Consider the following 13,639-nt stretch of genomic DNA (forward strand, 5'->3'; position numbering starts at 1 on the left):
TGCTCCCATATAACCTAGTCTATTGTATCTTCTTAGGGAAGTAAAGCTTAAGGCTAAGAACCACGAAACTTAATAATACCAAACCTTGGCTGTGCTTCTATTTCACAGCCTGTTTGTTGTTGTTGTTGTTTTGTTTGTTTTTACCCAATTCTAACCTAAGATTAAAATATACTGAGAAAAGGGAAAGAAAAATCAGTAAGAGGGAAACAGATACCTTTCGTTGTCTGGCAGGGTAAGCCACTGCAGTATGGTTAATATTCTCCGCTCGTGAGGGATGACCCTGGAAAGTAAAACAAGCAAAGCATGATGGGAGTTTTGTACGGTAATAACCAAAACACATGGGAGTTTTGTAGGGTATTAACAAGAAAGCATGATGGGAGTTTTGTAGGGTAATAACAAGCAAAGCATGATGGGAGATTGCATGTCAACAAGCTCCAGCCTGTTGAGCACTTGCTCTTGCACCCAGGCCAAGTGCTCTCTAATTACCACCATCTGTTTTCACTTCATTGTCGTAAAAGAGCCTCATTCAAATCAGTGTTTGAACTTCCATTTCCATTTGCAACATATTACATTGCTCAACCACAAAGGAGACTGGAAACTGATTCACAGTCAAAGGAGGAACCTGCCTTGCTGATCAGAGACTAGGCTGCAGGCAGGAAGGACCCAGGGCTCAGAATCTTTGCCATTTAGTGGGTAAAGCTGTTAGCTGTGGCCACAGAGGGAACGAGATTTACATCCTCAATCTTTTTTTTTTTTTAATTGATTTTGGAGAGAGAGAGAAACATCAATTTGTTGTTCCACTTATTTATGCATTCATTGGTTGATTTTTATATGTGCCCTGACAGGGGATCAAATGCACAACCTTGGGATATCGGGATGAGCTCTAACCAGCTGAGCTACCAGGCCAGGTCCAATCTGCCTGTGGAAGGTGGTGTGACTTTTCTTGACTTCTAAGCCTCTTTTGGCCTCAGTTTACTTATCAGTAAAATAAAGATAATAGCAAAACACCCTACGCTAGCTGGCTGTAAAGATGAAATGAGACAAGACAGGCAAAGGGCATGTACAGTTTCTAGCCCTTAGTAAGTATTAAAAAGAAGGCTTATTTTTATTAATGAATTAGTTATCGTACTCTCTCTAAACATATATATGCCTTTAGAAACATGATTTAACCTGAAACTTTACGTTCCTCCTCTACAAATAAGGGGTTTAGAAAGGCATTCTTGAAATTCTCTTCGGGCTCTATAAAAATCTATCAGGAATGGCACATATAATTACGAGCCTGACAAAAAAGGGTATAATCTTCATCCACAATGACTTTTGTGTTTTAAGTCTCATTCTTCTGTTGAAATATAATTACCCTAAATCTGGCACTCGCCTAAAGAGTTCTTGGCTAACATGACAGCAATGCATTCTTGCGAGAGTTTCCTTCAGATGCTCACAAGCTGAGTGATGTCTTTATTCATAGGGAAATGTGCTTATTCTTTCCCAACAAGGAGCACAGCATGCTTTTCTGCTCAGCCATCCAACACTGGGTATTAGAGTATGTTTATGATGAATTCAAACTAAAGCTCAAGTTTAACTGTGGTTAGTAAAAATCCCTGTGGCCAAGAGTGAGCCATAGTGTGAATTACGGTCTCTGGGTGATAATGATGTGTCGATGCGGACTCATCACTCGTAATAAATGTACCACTCTGGTGAAGGATGTTGATAATGAGAAAGACTATGCATGTGTGGGGGCAGAGGGTATACAGGAAATCTCTGTACCAACTGCTCAATTTTTCTGTGAACCTAAAACGTATCTTTAAAACTATTAAAAATGTATCCTGGAATGTTGGGTGAGCCATTTAAACATTTACTCCTTGTGGATGTGAGCATGAGAGAGCATGGAGAAAGACAAATTTTCAGAGCCATGGTAGAAGGCTGGGGTTGGCCGGATCTCTAAACAAGCAGCCTCCCCCATCCCCACCCCCACCCACTCCAGCCTTCTCTGATAGACTAGGGATTTTCACTTCTCAAGGGGTCTCTCTCTGTCTAAACCATTCTACCCAGAAAATCATGTTTACCATAAAATGAGTCTTCATGTAAGCAAATTCCAATTGAATAAATGTGGCCCCGTTCATTATATCTTATAATTGAATTAGAAATAGGCATAGCAAAGTCAGGTTAATCACATAAGATATTTAATTTGTCAGCCTTAGAAATCCCCTGAACAAAATAATTACATATTTTGAATTCTTTCCTAATTAAAAAAAAAAAGCAAATGCCTTTTCATCTTATCTTACTTCACTACCTACGTACAAGCTGCTTTATTTTATGTAATCGGCATTAAGTCATAAAAATGGACTTTGATGAACTCATTTGATGCTGATGGAAAAATACAAACTGTTAGGATTTGTGTCCAGTTCAGAATGCTCTCACCCTTTAAGGCTTTCATTGGACAGGGTGCTTGGCCAGTAGGGGGCAGGGAATAAAACATCAACTCAGAGGCCAGAATGTCTGGGTTTGAATCCTGACTCCACATGTGATGGTGATGAGACTGGCAAGTTACCTACCCCTTCTGTGCCTCTAAAAAATTGATGGTAATAATATTACCAGACTGTTGTAGGGATTAAAAGACATAATTTATATAAAGCATTTAGAACAGTGCCTGACACATAGAAAGAGTCTAGAAAAATGTTAGCTTTTACAATTATGTACTGGATTCACAGGTCCTAAGAGATTATATACTCATTCAGAAAATATTTGTTAAAAGCTTATTATGTTCAAGCTATTTGTGGAAATAAAATTAAAGATAAAAGATACTCCTACCAAAAAAAAAAACAAACACACACACACACACACACACACACACACACACACACACACACACACCTCTTACAGAGGAGTTACCATTCTCTGCTTAGAAAGATAAGCAGGTCATTATGATTTCCTGGGCAGGACTGAGTGTGTGTGTGTGTGTGTGTGTGTGTGTGTGTGTGTGTGTGTTAAGAGTGTAAGATGACAACATTGGAGGCCTGAGTATTTATTCTAAGTATGACCTCGAGCACAACATTTTACCTCTCTAAGCCTTAGTATTCCAATCTCAAAAAATGAGGTATTGGGCAAAGTGGTGTCTAAATTTCCTAGGAGTTCTAGATTATCTTTATGAAATAACCACAGACCAAAACAACATGGCCTTTACCCATTAGTGTTTAAAATACAATTCAGAGTCAACACAAACATATCTGACAAAGGAAGAATGTATGTCCACACAGAAATGAAAATAGGGTTCATGCTGTCGTCATGACCATCACTTACGGATACAGAATTTGTCATGAGACCTCATACACTGGACATGGTCAGAAAAAAAAAAAAGGAATGCAAAATGAAGGACTAGATAAGGTATTTAGTGATAAAGGAAAACAAATTACCTTAGGACATACATAGCCATTGTCTGGTCATGTTAAAGAGATAATGTAAAAAAGAAAAATAGCATTTATTGGTTGTTCTCTATGTGCTAACTTTCCTACTGAGCACTTTAAATAAGTTAACTCATTCTATTTTCACAATATCCTATGATGAAGGCACTACCATTCCCATTCAAAGATGAGGACATGGGTTTAATGAGAGATTACATCACTTGTTCAAGGTCAACAATCTATTAAGTGGCAGAGCTGTCATTAGAATCAATCTAAACACTCAGATATAAAAGGAATTGCTGCCCTTGGACATGAATTGACATTTTTTAAAAATGCAACAGTATCAGCTGAGGATGATTTTGAAATGAAATACTATCACTTAAAAGGCAAGAATTATCTAGGTTGCAGCACAGAATCATGTTAAAAAGATGGCCTTCTAAGTCTATGGCTTGAATCAGGTTTTAAATTAAAATTTTTTTCTAAAGGCACTATGTGTAGATTTCCTTGACACATATATTCCATTAAGTAACTGGAAATATAACCATGTTTTTATTAAGTTACAAAAAGGTATTTTAAAAAGAAAACAAAAAAATGAATCCAAATCATTTTCAAGATATAGATACAAGAAGAATGGCCTGAGAAGCAAAACAAAACCACAGACATCTTTGGAGCACTCAAAAGCCACATTCTTATAAGTGGTTGGAAATGGGTGGAGAAAATGGCCATTCAGAACCAGACACTGGGCCTTTTCAATAAAGCTTTACAGCAGTTTGGGGGGGTAAGGGCAGGGACTAAGTATTAATTACATTGTTGGCTCCTCTCCATTTTGCCAGGCAAATATGTTGTCCAACAGAAAAAATCACTTCTATAAGCATCTATGACAGTCAAGGGTCAAAGAAAAAGTAATGCGTAGGATTAAGCTAGTAGATCAACATGCCATTTACGTAAAGTGTCTGACGTGCCCGTGTGTATTTCACAACTCAGAAAACCTCTTTTTTAAAAAGGGAAAAAAGACTTTTAAAGGAGTCCTCTGTCTTCACTTCAAATCACCAAACCCAATTACAACTTAACCATTCAAATCTGAAAAAGCTACTTTTATTCCTGAATTTGGAGAATATAGACAGTACCACTCTGGATTAATTTAAACCTGTGATTGCTGTCAGCACACTACTATTATAGAATAGTCAGATTTTTGTTAAGGAACATGGGGCAAACATGAAAACAGCTTTAGGTGGTTTAAAAAAAAAAAAAAGATGGAAAGAACATCTCAGGAGGAACAAAATCCCCATGAAAGTCAAAACAGATTCCTTTTCTTACCAAGGGCTTAAAAATAATCAACATGTTGGCACTTTTATTAGGTAAGTTTCTTCTATTTTATGAACATTAACTACTAATCTCCCCATCACCTGGGAAGGGGAGTGGTCCCATTTTCCTAATTAGGGAAATCCTGGGGTTCAGTAGAAAAATGGGGTGAAAATCGAGGCTTCCCCTGCCTCCTGTCTGGAATATCCACTATCTATACCACTATATCAGCCTGAGCTCACACTACATTTTTAAAGTTGTGAGCCAAAATAAATATAGAAGGTTAGAATATCTATATATATATAAAAGCTTCAGTGACCATTCAACCATTTGACCATTCGACCAGTAGCTATGATGCACACTGACCACCAGGGGGCAGAAGCTCAATGCACAGGCATGGAAACATGGAACAGACTGATGAATCTCAGAGGAAAGGGGTAAGGGAAGGGTGGGAAGAGATTAACCAAAGATCTTATATGCATACTAGAGGCCTGGTGCATGGATTTGTGCAATGGTGGGGTCCCTCAGCCTGGCCTGCGGGGACTGGGCCGAAACCAGCAACCCGACATCCCCCAAGGGGTCCCGGATTGTGAGAGGGCACAGGCCAGCGGGGGACCCCACTGGTGCATGAATCCGTGCACTGGGCCTCTAGTATTTATAGAAAATGATAATACAAACCACGGCAATAAACAAAGACAAATACACATTCCCTGGGTGGCAAGTTATCAAAAACCTATGAAAGGGAACAGAAATTTAAGGAATGACTAGAAGAGGAAGAGAAAATCTTCCTTACATTTGATTAAGAAAAGATGGGATAAAAGAGATATAGAAGAGGAAGAGAGGGTGGGAGAAGGAGGTAGAAGGGGGGACGGAGAGATGATCTCTGGAAAAAATAACTGGAAGGCTATTTTGAATCAGAAAATTTTTGTAAGTTCATGCACTTTTCCATTTAACTGAAATGAAATAAAATTGAATCAATGTTTCACAAACTCAGTCATCACTGTAATTTTACAAACATTGACAAAATAAAGGTAACTTACACAGACCAGAAGAATGTCCCAGCTTTCACCCCTTGCTTGGTGGCTGTGATCCATAGCTAATGAGGAAAAATAAGAGCCTTATAACATGTTCTGAGCTTTGGTCAAGGAAGGAAAAAAAAAGTTTTCAAGCATATTAGATCAGCTATCTGATACTTTACCCACACCATAAATTTCACATTATTTGCAATGATTTTTTTTTTCACATCTGGAAATCAGAATCATTATTTCCATAAATGTTATTTGATCTGTTCGCTGCAACAGCTTTCAAAAGCTCTGCCCTGATTCTAGTGGCATTTTTAAAAACTCTTATTTCATCTCCAAAGTCTCTTCTGTACCTTTCTCGTCTGATCATTGTTCTGAACATCGCACGTATACGGCAGAATTCGGATCATCAAAGGACCCAGGAGTGGACCATATGTTTCCTTTACTATTGAAAGCCTACAGAGGAGAAGCCAAATTTGGCACACAGATGTCAGGATCTCGAAACCTAGCTTTGTCTCGTTTTGTTTTAAACTAAGTGAATGAAGAGGAAGAGAAAGGTTATTTATTTATTTTTATTCTGGATTTTCCTTTGTATCTTTTACTTAGCCTGTTAGGGAATGGAATTTTAGGAATAAGTTCCTGGAATAAGTTAGGCGAACCAAGCATTTCATTAAGGTTTTTAAAATATTCTTTCCAGCCCATGCGGTTGTCAGGCAGAAGATAGGGCCGTTAAGAACCTGAGCTCTGCAGCGAGGTGGCTGGATTTTAAGCCTTTTCCCTGTCATTTACCAGCCTGCAGTCCTCCAGTGACTTAAGCTCCCTGTGCTTCAGTTTCCTTTAAAATACAGGTAATATTCCCTAGCACATAGGCTTATTCTAAGCTGTAAGGACATAATACATTTAAAGGCCTTAAAACAGTGTCTTAGCATTTGGTAAATTTGATTAATTTTAATCTTAATTATTATGCAATAATGGAAAGAAATACAATCCAGTTACTCTAGGAATGTTAAGAACAGCTTAGGATGTGTCCCATTGAAGAGCAGTCTGTGAGAAGAAACCCACTCACTTTAGGAGGCAAACAGGAAGGAGAAGAGTGGCTTGTTTGTTATAAGACCGAAGCAAAAAATGTTTAGGAATCGTAGCCACTCCCTTTTCTGGTTTCATTGCATCCAGATTTTGAGAGTGTGTCTTACTGACTCCAGCGAAAACCTTTGGTTTTTGTGATCAAAGTGGTAATTGGGAGATGTAAGGCATGGAGGAGCTCGGCCATGGTTTCAGAAGGCCATGGTTTGAGATGGCTGGCCTGTGAGAATACTGCAGATTCCCAGCTCCTTGGCGAGGGGGGGGGGGGGGTGAGCGGTTGGGGGCACGCAAAAATCCTCAGCCCCCCAAACTGCAGCTGTTGCAGTTGGCAAGCAAGGGATGGGGCAGGAGAGCATACACACCCTGTCAGATCCCGGATGTCCTCAGACTGGCAGAGGTGGGGTCCCATGGGGATGGATCTGAGAGATAAGGATCTCAGCTTGCTCCAAGAAGTGTTTGGTCCAGAGTATATTTCCACCTTATGTACAAACTCTGGCATGCCCGGGTGCCCCAGCCCAACCAGGATTCAAACTGTGCCCTGGACTTTCATTCATTCATGTTCCAGCACCTCCATGAGCAAGTAGATGCACTCAAACTAAGTGCCAGACACCCCACTGGTCCTCAACACCACATCAGATCCTGGAGAGACCAGTTAAGTGATCTGTTTGCATACTTAATTTTATTTCAGGGACACAGCTTAGAGTATTCATTTCCAAACTTTCTTGAAAATTGAGTGGCTTGCTATTTTCAAGAAAGCTGTACTAGGCAATATTTGGCAGATATGAAATGTAAGATCAATATGGGGTTTTCTAATGGATTTTTTTTTTAATGCAATGTTGTCAAATGATGACCCTGCACTTTCAAATGTTGGTATTGTGGAACACATGCTGATGTTGGCATTATCGTGGCAACAGGAAGCCCTATAAATAACTTTCAGTCAGTAACACTCAAGGCACAAGATCACCAGAAGCGGGCTTCTCGGGGGTGCAAGGAGAGAGCACTGGGAGAAAAGACACAAGAGGGGGTGCTAGACGTATCCCAATGGCAAAACCAAGATCGTTTGTTCTTTATACTTTTCTGAACTTTCCCAAATTCTTACAGTGACAAGTAACATCCTTGTAATCAGGAAAAAAAAGTAACCAATTGTATAAAGAGCAATGTGAACGATGAAGACAATGTTAAAGTTCAAAATGTTTATTTCTTCTTAAAAAAAAAAAAAAAGAAGCAAAATATTTCTCCCTGCTTTCTGGGAGAATTTTTGTAAAAGGAAATTGGCAGCATAGTTAGAAAAATGCAAAAAGAGAACAAATAAGAGCGAATACTTAAAATTTTAAAAACACGTTTAAAAATCTCAAATTCCAGCAGTAATGAAGCCGGCCTGTCAAGGGTTGGCCAATGGCACCAGACTGAAACAGAGAGAGTGCTTAAGTTACGGCAGATCATAAGCAGCCAGAAAAGTTCCTTTGTAAGTCATATGTATTTAAAGTTAAATCTAGTAGTTACAGAGAAAAAAAGGCACTATATCATTGGCCCAAAAGAAGAAAAGTGAAGTAGAGCCCCTAGGGCCATAAAAGAGAGAAATGAGAGACAAATGCCTAGTTCCTTGTTAATTCAGAGAAGTGGAATTATGATTTCCCTGAATATAAATGCAATGTAAATTTCCTCAGTGGTTGGTAAAACAACATAGCTTAAAAAAAAAAAATGAGCTGAGAAGACACTGGGTTTAGACACACCTGCCTTTAATCCCAATATTTCTTCCATTTCCCTGCTTTATCAAGAGACACAGTTTTCAACATTGTGTCCTAGATATTAGAGTTTGAAAAAGAGACAAGTGGGAATAATATTGTATCCTCTTGATATGTTATGGGGGTGGGGGGAACTTTCCCACTGCAACCAGAAGGATTTAAATGTGAAATCGAAAACTATCTCAAATTAAGTAAAAGATGCAGCTGTGGGAGAAGGCAAGGAGTTTTGAAAAAGAAAATAATCAAAACACATTTTTCAAAAACATGAATCACTGTTGTAGTCTTTCTAAGCAGTTCTTTGCAGAGAAATGACTCCTTTGCATTCAAAGGCACAGACCTGGGATACACTGAATTCCGGGAGACCTTAGGGAAGGATGGGGGTCCGGTACCAGCAGGAGTAAACCAATCATTGAGATTAGAGTCAGAACAAATGAAGGATGTGAAGTCTGGGGGATGATCCAGCAGAAGATACTATGGACCAGTGTGGCTCTTTCCAGGTGGTTAGGGTCAAAGGTGAGTGATGAAGAAGAGGAAGGAAGTACAGGCAAATGGGGGTGCAAAACATATCTATCCAAAATGCAGAAGTGGGACACTTACATGTGTCAGGCTGTGGGTTAGGTCCTGAGAATAATAAAATAAAGAAATCAAGGCCCTAAAGCAGACATGTGAATCATTTCAAAATGATATGGTCAAATTTATGATAGAAATCATATGAAAACCCAAAGGAGGGTCCCTGAGCTTAGCTGGGGATGGGGGAGCTTAGCAAGGGCTACTTGGGGGCAGATATTTCAACTGAAATTTGAAAGATAAATCAGAGCCTATAGCAAGGGTCAGGTGAGCAGAGTCCATCCTAAGCATGTGAAGATATAGTCGAAAGAGAAAGAAATACAGATTTCTGGCAGTATATGGGAAAGAAACAACAGAATAAAGAAAAGATAAAATTTTCCTGAAAAGAAAGTAAAGCCTCCCACTAGCAGGATAATGAAAGAAACAAAAAGAGACATCAAGTCAATCCCTTTAACTGGGAAGTTCACTCTTTTCCAATGTCATTCTTCTCTTTGCTGTCTCTTTCTTGAACTCACCATCTTTCCTGCATTTTTATATTACAGTAACTGTTGAGGATGGCCTCAAGACCAGCTCATTATATCACAATACTGGTAGAAAATGGCAGTGGGCCTAGCAACTGGAGAAGTGATGATAATGTATCTGCTCCTCTCAGAAAGGCCTTACTCCAGAAATTAGGGCTTTAAAAGCCTGCACATCTGGTGGGGCGTTGGAATTGTTTCTCAAATCCCCACATGTAGTGGGCCCCTTGGAGTCTCATTCCTTCTCCACCTTGCTCAGGTCCAGATTTAAACTGAACAGGGAATTGCCCACTGAGATATCTCAGTATGAGAAATTGCAGGATTACAGCAGAGAGATTTTGCAAACAAACAAACACACTTTAAAAAAAAACAAACTTCATTAAGAGTACTGAACATTTGTAATGAGAAAAAAGTAAATAAATCTTAAAACAACAAAAGAAATACCATTAAAATATGTATGGGAAATGTAGGATCATAGAGTGAGTGACAACTTTTAACAGCGCATTCTAATGGACAAATCAAAAGCAGACTCAACTTTTGCTGAAGTGGCTATATCAAGATTTTTAAAAAGATGAAGTTAAATTATAGAAATTATTTTGGAGAGCCTAATGGTGAGATTCCAATTTTCAAATAGTCACTGTACAAACACCTCATCCATTCTATTAGATTTTAAACTAGGTTAAGAGTGATTCTTATTCACCATTTAATCTGACCTCTATATTATTTAGCCAAATGACTTTCCTGGTTTCATCACTCTGTAAAAATAATTTGAGTTTAACTTAATTATCTAAGATTTTTATTTTTTTTAAAGATTTTAATTATATTTTTATAAATATTCTCTCCATTCCAATTACTTTTTCACTGGTGATTTTATGAAATGTACAAGCCTCTGAGAGGAGGATATAAATGTTTAAGAAGTATTTATTAAGGTAGTATCTTATGCTCTTATACTGTAGTTTTTTGTAGTTTCTGCCCATATGTTTTTCCTATAGGCCAAATTTCAATAAAATATGTTTTTAAATTAGAGCTACTATGTTCCTTGGAATTCTTATGGTGGTGTCTTGTTCCAGAAGATAGAAGCAAAATCAGTTTCACCACAAATCTTGGTCAGCATTAGGAGAGGACTAAACTTGGTCAAATGTGTCAACTTTGAGCGTCATTAAGGAAACAGGCAAACACAGTCGAGACAGAGGCTCCACTTCACTGGGCCGGTTAACAGCGATCCCTCTGCTCCGTTTCTGCAGAAGCTAATGAATGTGTGGACTCATCTTCTGAGTCATGTCAACCCAGAGGAAACCTAATGTCAACATTTGGTGTAAGGCGATCCAATTTGATAAAATTACTATTTATCTCTATATCCTTTGTGGCTCCAGGCAAGTCTGCTTCCATGACAAAATTAATGTAAAAGACCAACTAGCAACAGCTTGATGGAGTTCTAATTTCAATCATTTTATTTACACATACACTGTTCCTCTATCATAAACTCTGTGTGTGAAATCCACCCTGTAAACAAATTTCACAATGTTCACAACCTAGGTCATCCTAGACTTCTGGGAGTCCAGCCTGAATAAAGACAGCAGAATCAGGCCTTCTACTATAAAGAAACACTTCTACAGACATACGGGAAGTCTTCCAATATTTATTTTTTTAATGAAAAGTCCATATTTAGCCTTGTATGCTGACTTATTATGCGATATGAATATTTTTTTCACCGTGACCTTTTCTCATAGAGCAATACCATTTTTTCTTCTTACTTCATACTCTCTATTTTGCCCACAGATAGCAGCAAACATTTCCAGGTATGAGATCATTTCAGGATGGTAAACACATGGATGTGTGCAGCCCCTGTCCACTCTTCTTGCCATGGTGATGCCACAGAGGTCTGCATCCCTCTTTCCTAACCAGTACCCCAGGGAGACACAGCCCCCAATCACAGTTGACATGAGATGGAACCATTTGCCATTCTTCTTCCACAGGTTTCTGATTGACTATGTGTACCGGGTTGTGTTCCTGTGGGGATTCTGATCCTTCTACCCTCAGTCAGTTCTGTACTTTCAACAACCATTGCCCTGTGTTGCTGCTTTGCTCATGTCTGACTTAAGCAATTGCCTAACCAAGCACATAGTCACAGGAAAAATATTATGTGGAAAGCCATCTACACCCCTTTTTACTTTCTGCCCAACCATTTAATCTGAAGTAAATAGGATGATTTCTTTCAAAGTATTAATTTTCTGGTCCAGCAGCAAGGTAGGAGGATTCCACATATTATATGAAACTTCCAAGACTTTGAAAAAATTGGGTTAAACAAACAAAAATAATTAAATTACTGTGGGTTTCATTGAGTTCCCCATTTCTGTTGACATGTCACCTGGGCCAAAATTTTGGGGTAGTTATAGTCATTCACTACTTTTTCTCATTGTACCCCCAAATCTAATAAATCATTAAGATCTGGCTATTCCTTCTTCAAAATGTTTCTGAAATTCATCCCTATGTCAGCATTTCCACCACTATCACCCTAATGAAGATATTTTCATCTCACGCTTTTATAATCATAACCGCACATAAACGTACACATATAGACACATAAATGTCTGTATATATACATTATAAATGCACATGTATATACATGCCTATAGAAATACATCATACATGTATAAATACAGATACACATACATATCATATACATGTACAGGGTGGGGCAAAAGTAGGCTTACAGTTGTGAGTACACAAAATAGTTTCTTCTAGTATTATTTTTATTAATTATATTATTTCCCATACAAAAAATAATACAAGAATAAATTATTTATGTACTCACAAACCTACTTTTGCCCCACCCTGTATATTATGTACACACATATACCTATAGATATATACATAATAACAAAAGAAAGAAACATTGCTAAGTGTGAGAAAATTATATGCACCTCTTTTGTTGGTAACCAATTTGGGGATGAAATGTTTCAATGCGCAGACACACACCCAAAAATGCAAAACTTACCGGTTGACCTCCCCACCATCGATGATTAAATTTCTCTCGCCCCCGAAGATGGAAAGTGGCATCAAATACAGGATCATACATTGAATTGCCAACAATTCCATGTGATTCTGGATACAGCCCCTTTGAGTAAAAGGAAAGTTATCACTAAAGTAACAATAATCCACCCATATTAGTTCTATTATAAATTTTCTTATCATAGAAGGTTTTATGGAAACAATTTCTAAAAGTATATGTTTCTGAGCAAACATAAATATTACCTGTGGACTGATTTTAAGTCATCTGATAAACTTGACATTATTATAAAGAAATTTAATATTTGGCAGCTATTGCAATTTAATAAGACGGCAATAATTTTTATTATGTCAAATTAATCTTTCATTGAAATTTACTTATGTACCTCCAAAAACATTTTTTTTATATCTACATACATTTTTCCTTTCTCTAAGTTCTATTTCTACCCCAAACAAAAAATAATTTAAATAATTAAGGATGTTTTTAAAGAATAAAGCAAGGTAGAAATGGAAGTATCTGAAAATTAAAACATAGCAGCCCTTAAGTCAACATTTTTATTTAAAAATTCAGAGGTTTAATGTATGTGTTCAGAGAGAACTGTACCTAAAAAATTGTTTGTTTTAAAGTTACGTTGACATTGAGTTGTAAAAGGCATTTACTGTGTACAGCTGAGGCAGATAAGATGGAAACAGAAACATTTTCTTTGAACACTAAGGAACATGTTTTAAAAAAATCTCCCTTTAAGTCATTTCAGGAAGAAATCAGCCCTTTAAATTTATATCATTTGAAAAAATACTTACAGTGGCCAAAGTGTATAAGTTGGGGAAAGTTTTCGTCGGGTACACAGGCCTCATGTAGGGAGAATGTGTGCCACAAGACCCTGGAAACAGAAGTTAAGATCAGAACAAAAGAACCGGCAGGAATCACTTCGTGCATAGAAACCCATTCTATAAACCATCAAAGGCATGTGTTAATCTTTACTTTTATATTTCCA

The 13,639-nt window shown here is 37.8% G+C and overlaps 1 protein-coding gene across 4 annotated transcripts in view; it reads right to left on the reverse strand.

Moving 5' to 3' along the window:
• ENPP2 (ectonucleotide pyrophosphatase/phosphodiesterase 2) overlaps nt 1–13,639 on the reverse strand; it is a 76,767-nt gene that overhangs the window by 43,436 nt on the left and 19,692 nt on the right. For all 4 annotated transcript variants that reach the window (XM_079796340.1, XM_079796338.1, XM_079796339.1 and 1 more), the window contains exons 7-10: nt 13,446–13,525; nt 12,634–12,753; nt 5,741–5,796; nt 215–280 (exon numbers count right to left, since the gene is read on the reverse strand). In XM_079796340.1, coding sequence (XP_079652466.1) covers nt 215–280; nt 5,741–5,796; nt 12,634–12,753; nt 13,446–13,525 — 322 coding nt within the window. The remainder of the gene's footprint in view (nt 1–214; nt 281–5,740; nt 5,797–12,633; nt 12,754–13,445; nt 13,526–13,639) is intronic.

Source organism: Cnephaeus nilssonii, assembly GCF_951640355.1.
Source record: "Cnephaeus nilssonii genome assembly, chromosome: 18".
NCBI lineage: Eukaryota > Metazoa > Chordata > Mammalia > Chiroptera > Vespertilionidae > Cnephaeus > Cnephaeus nilssonii.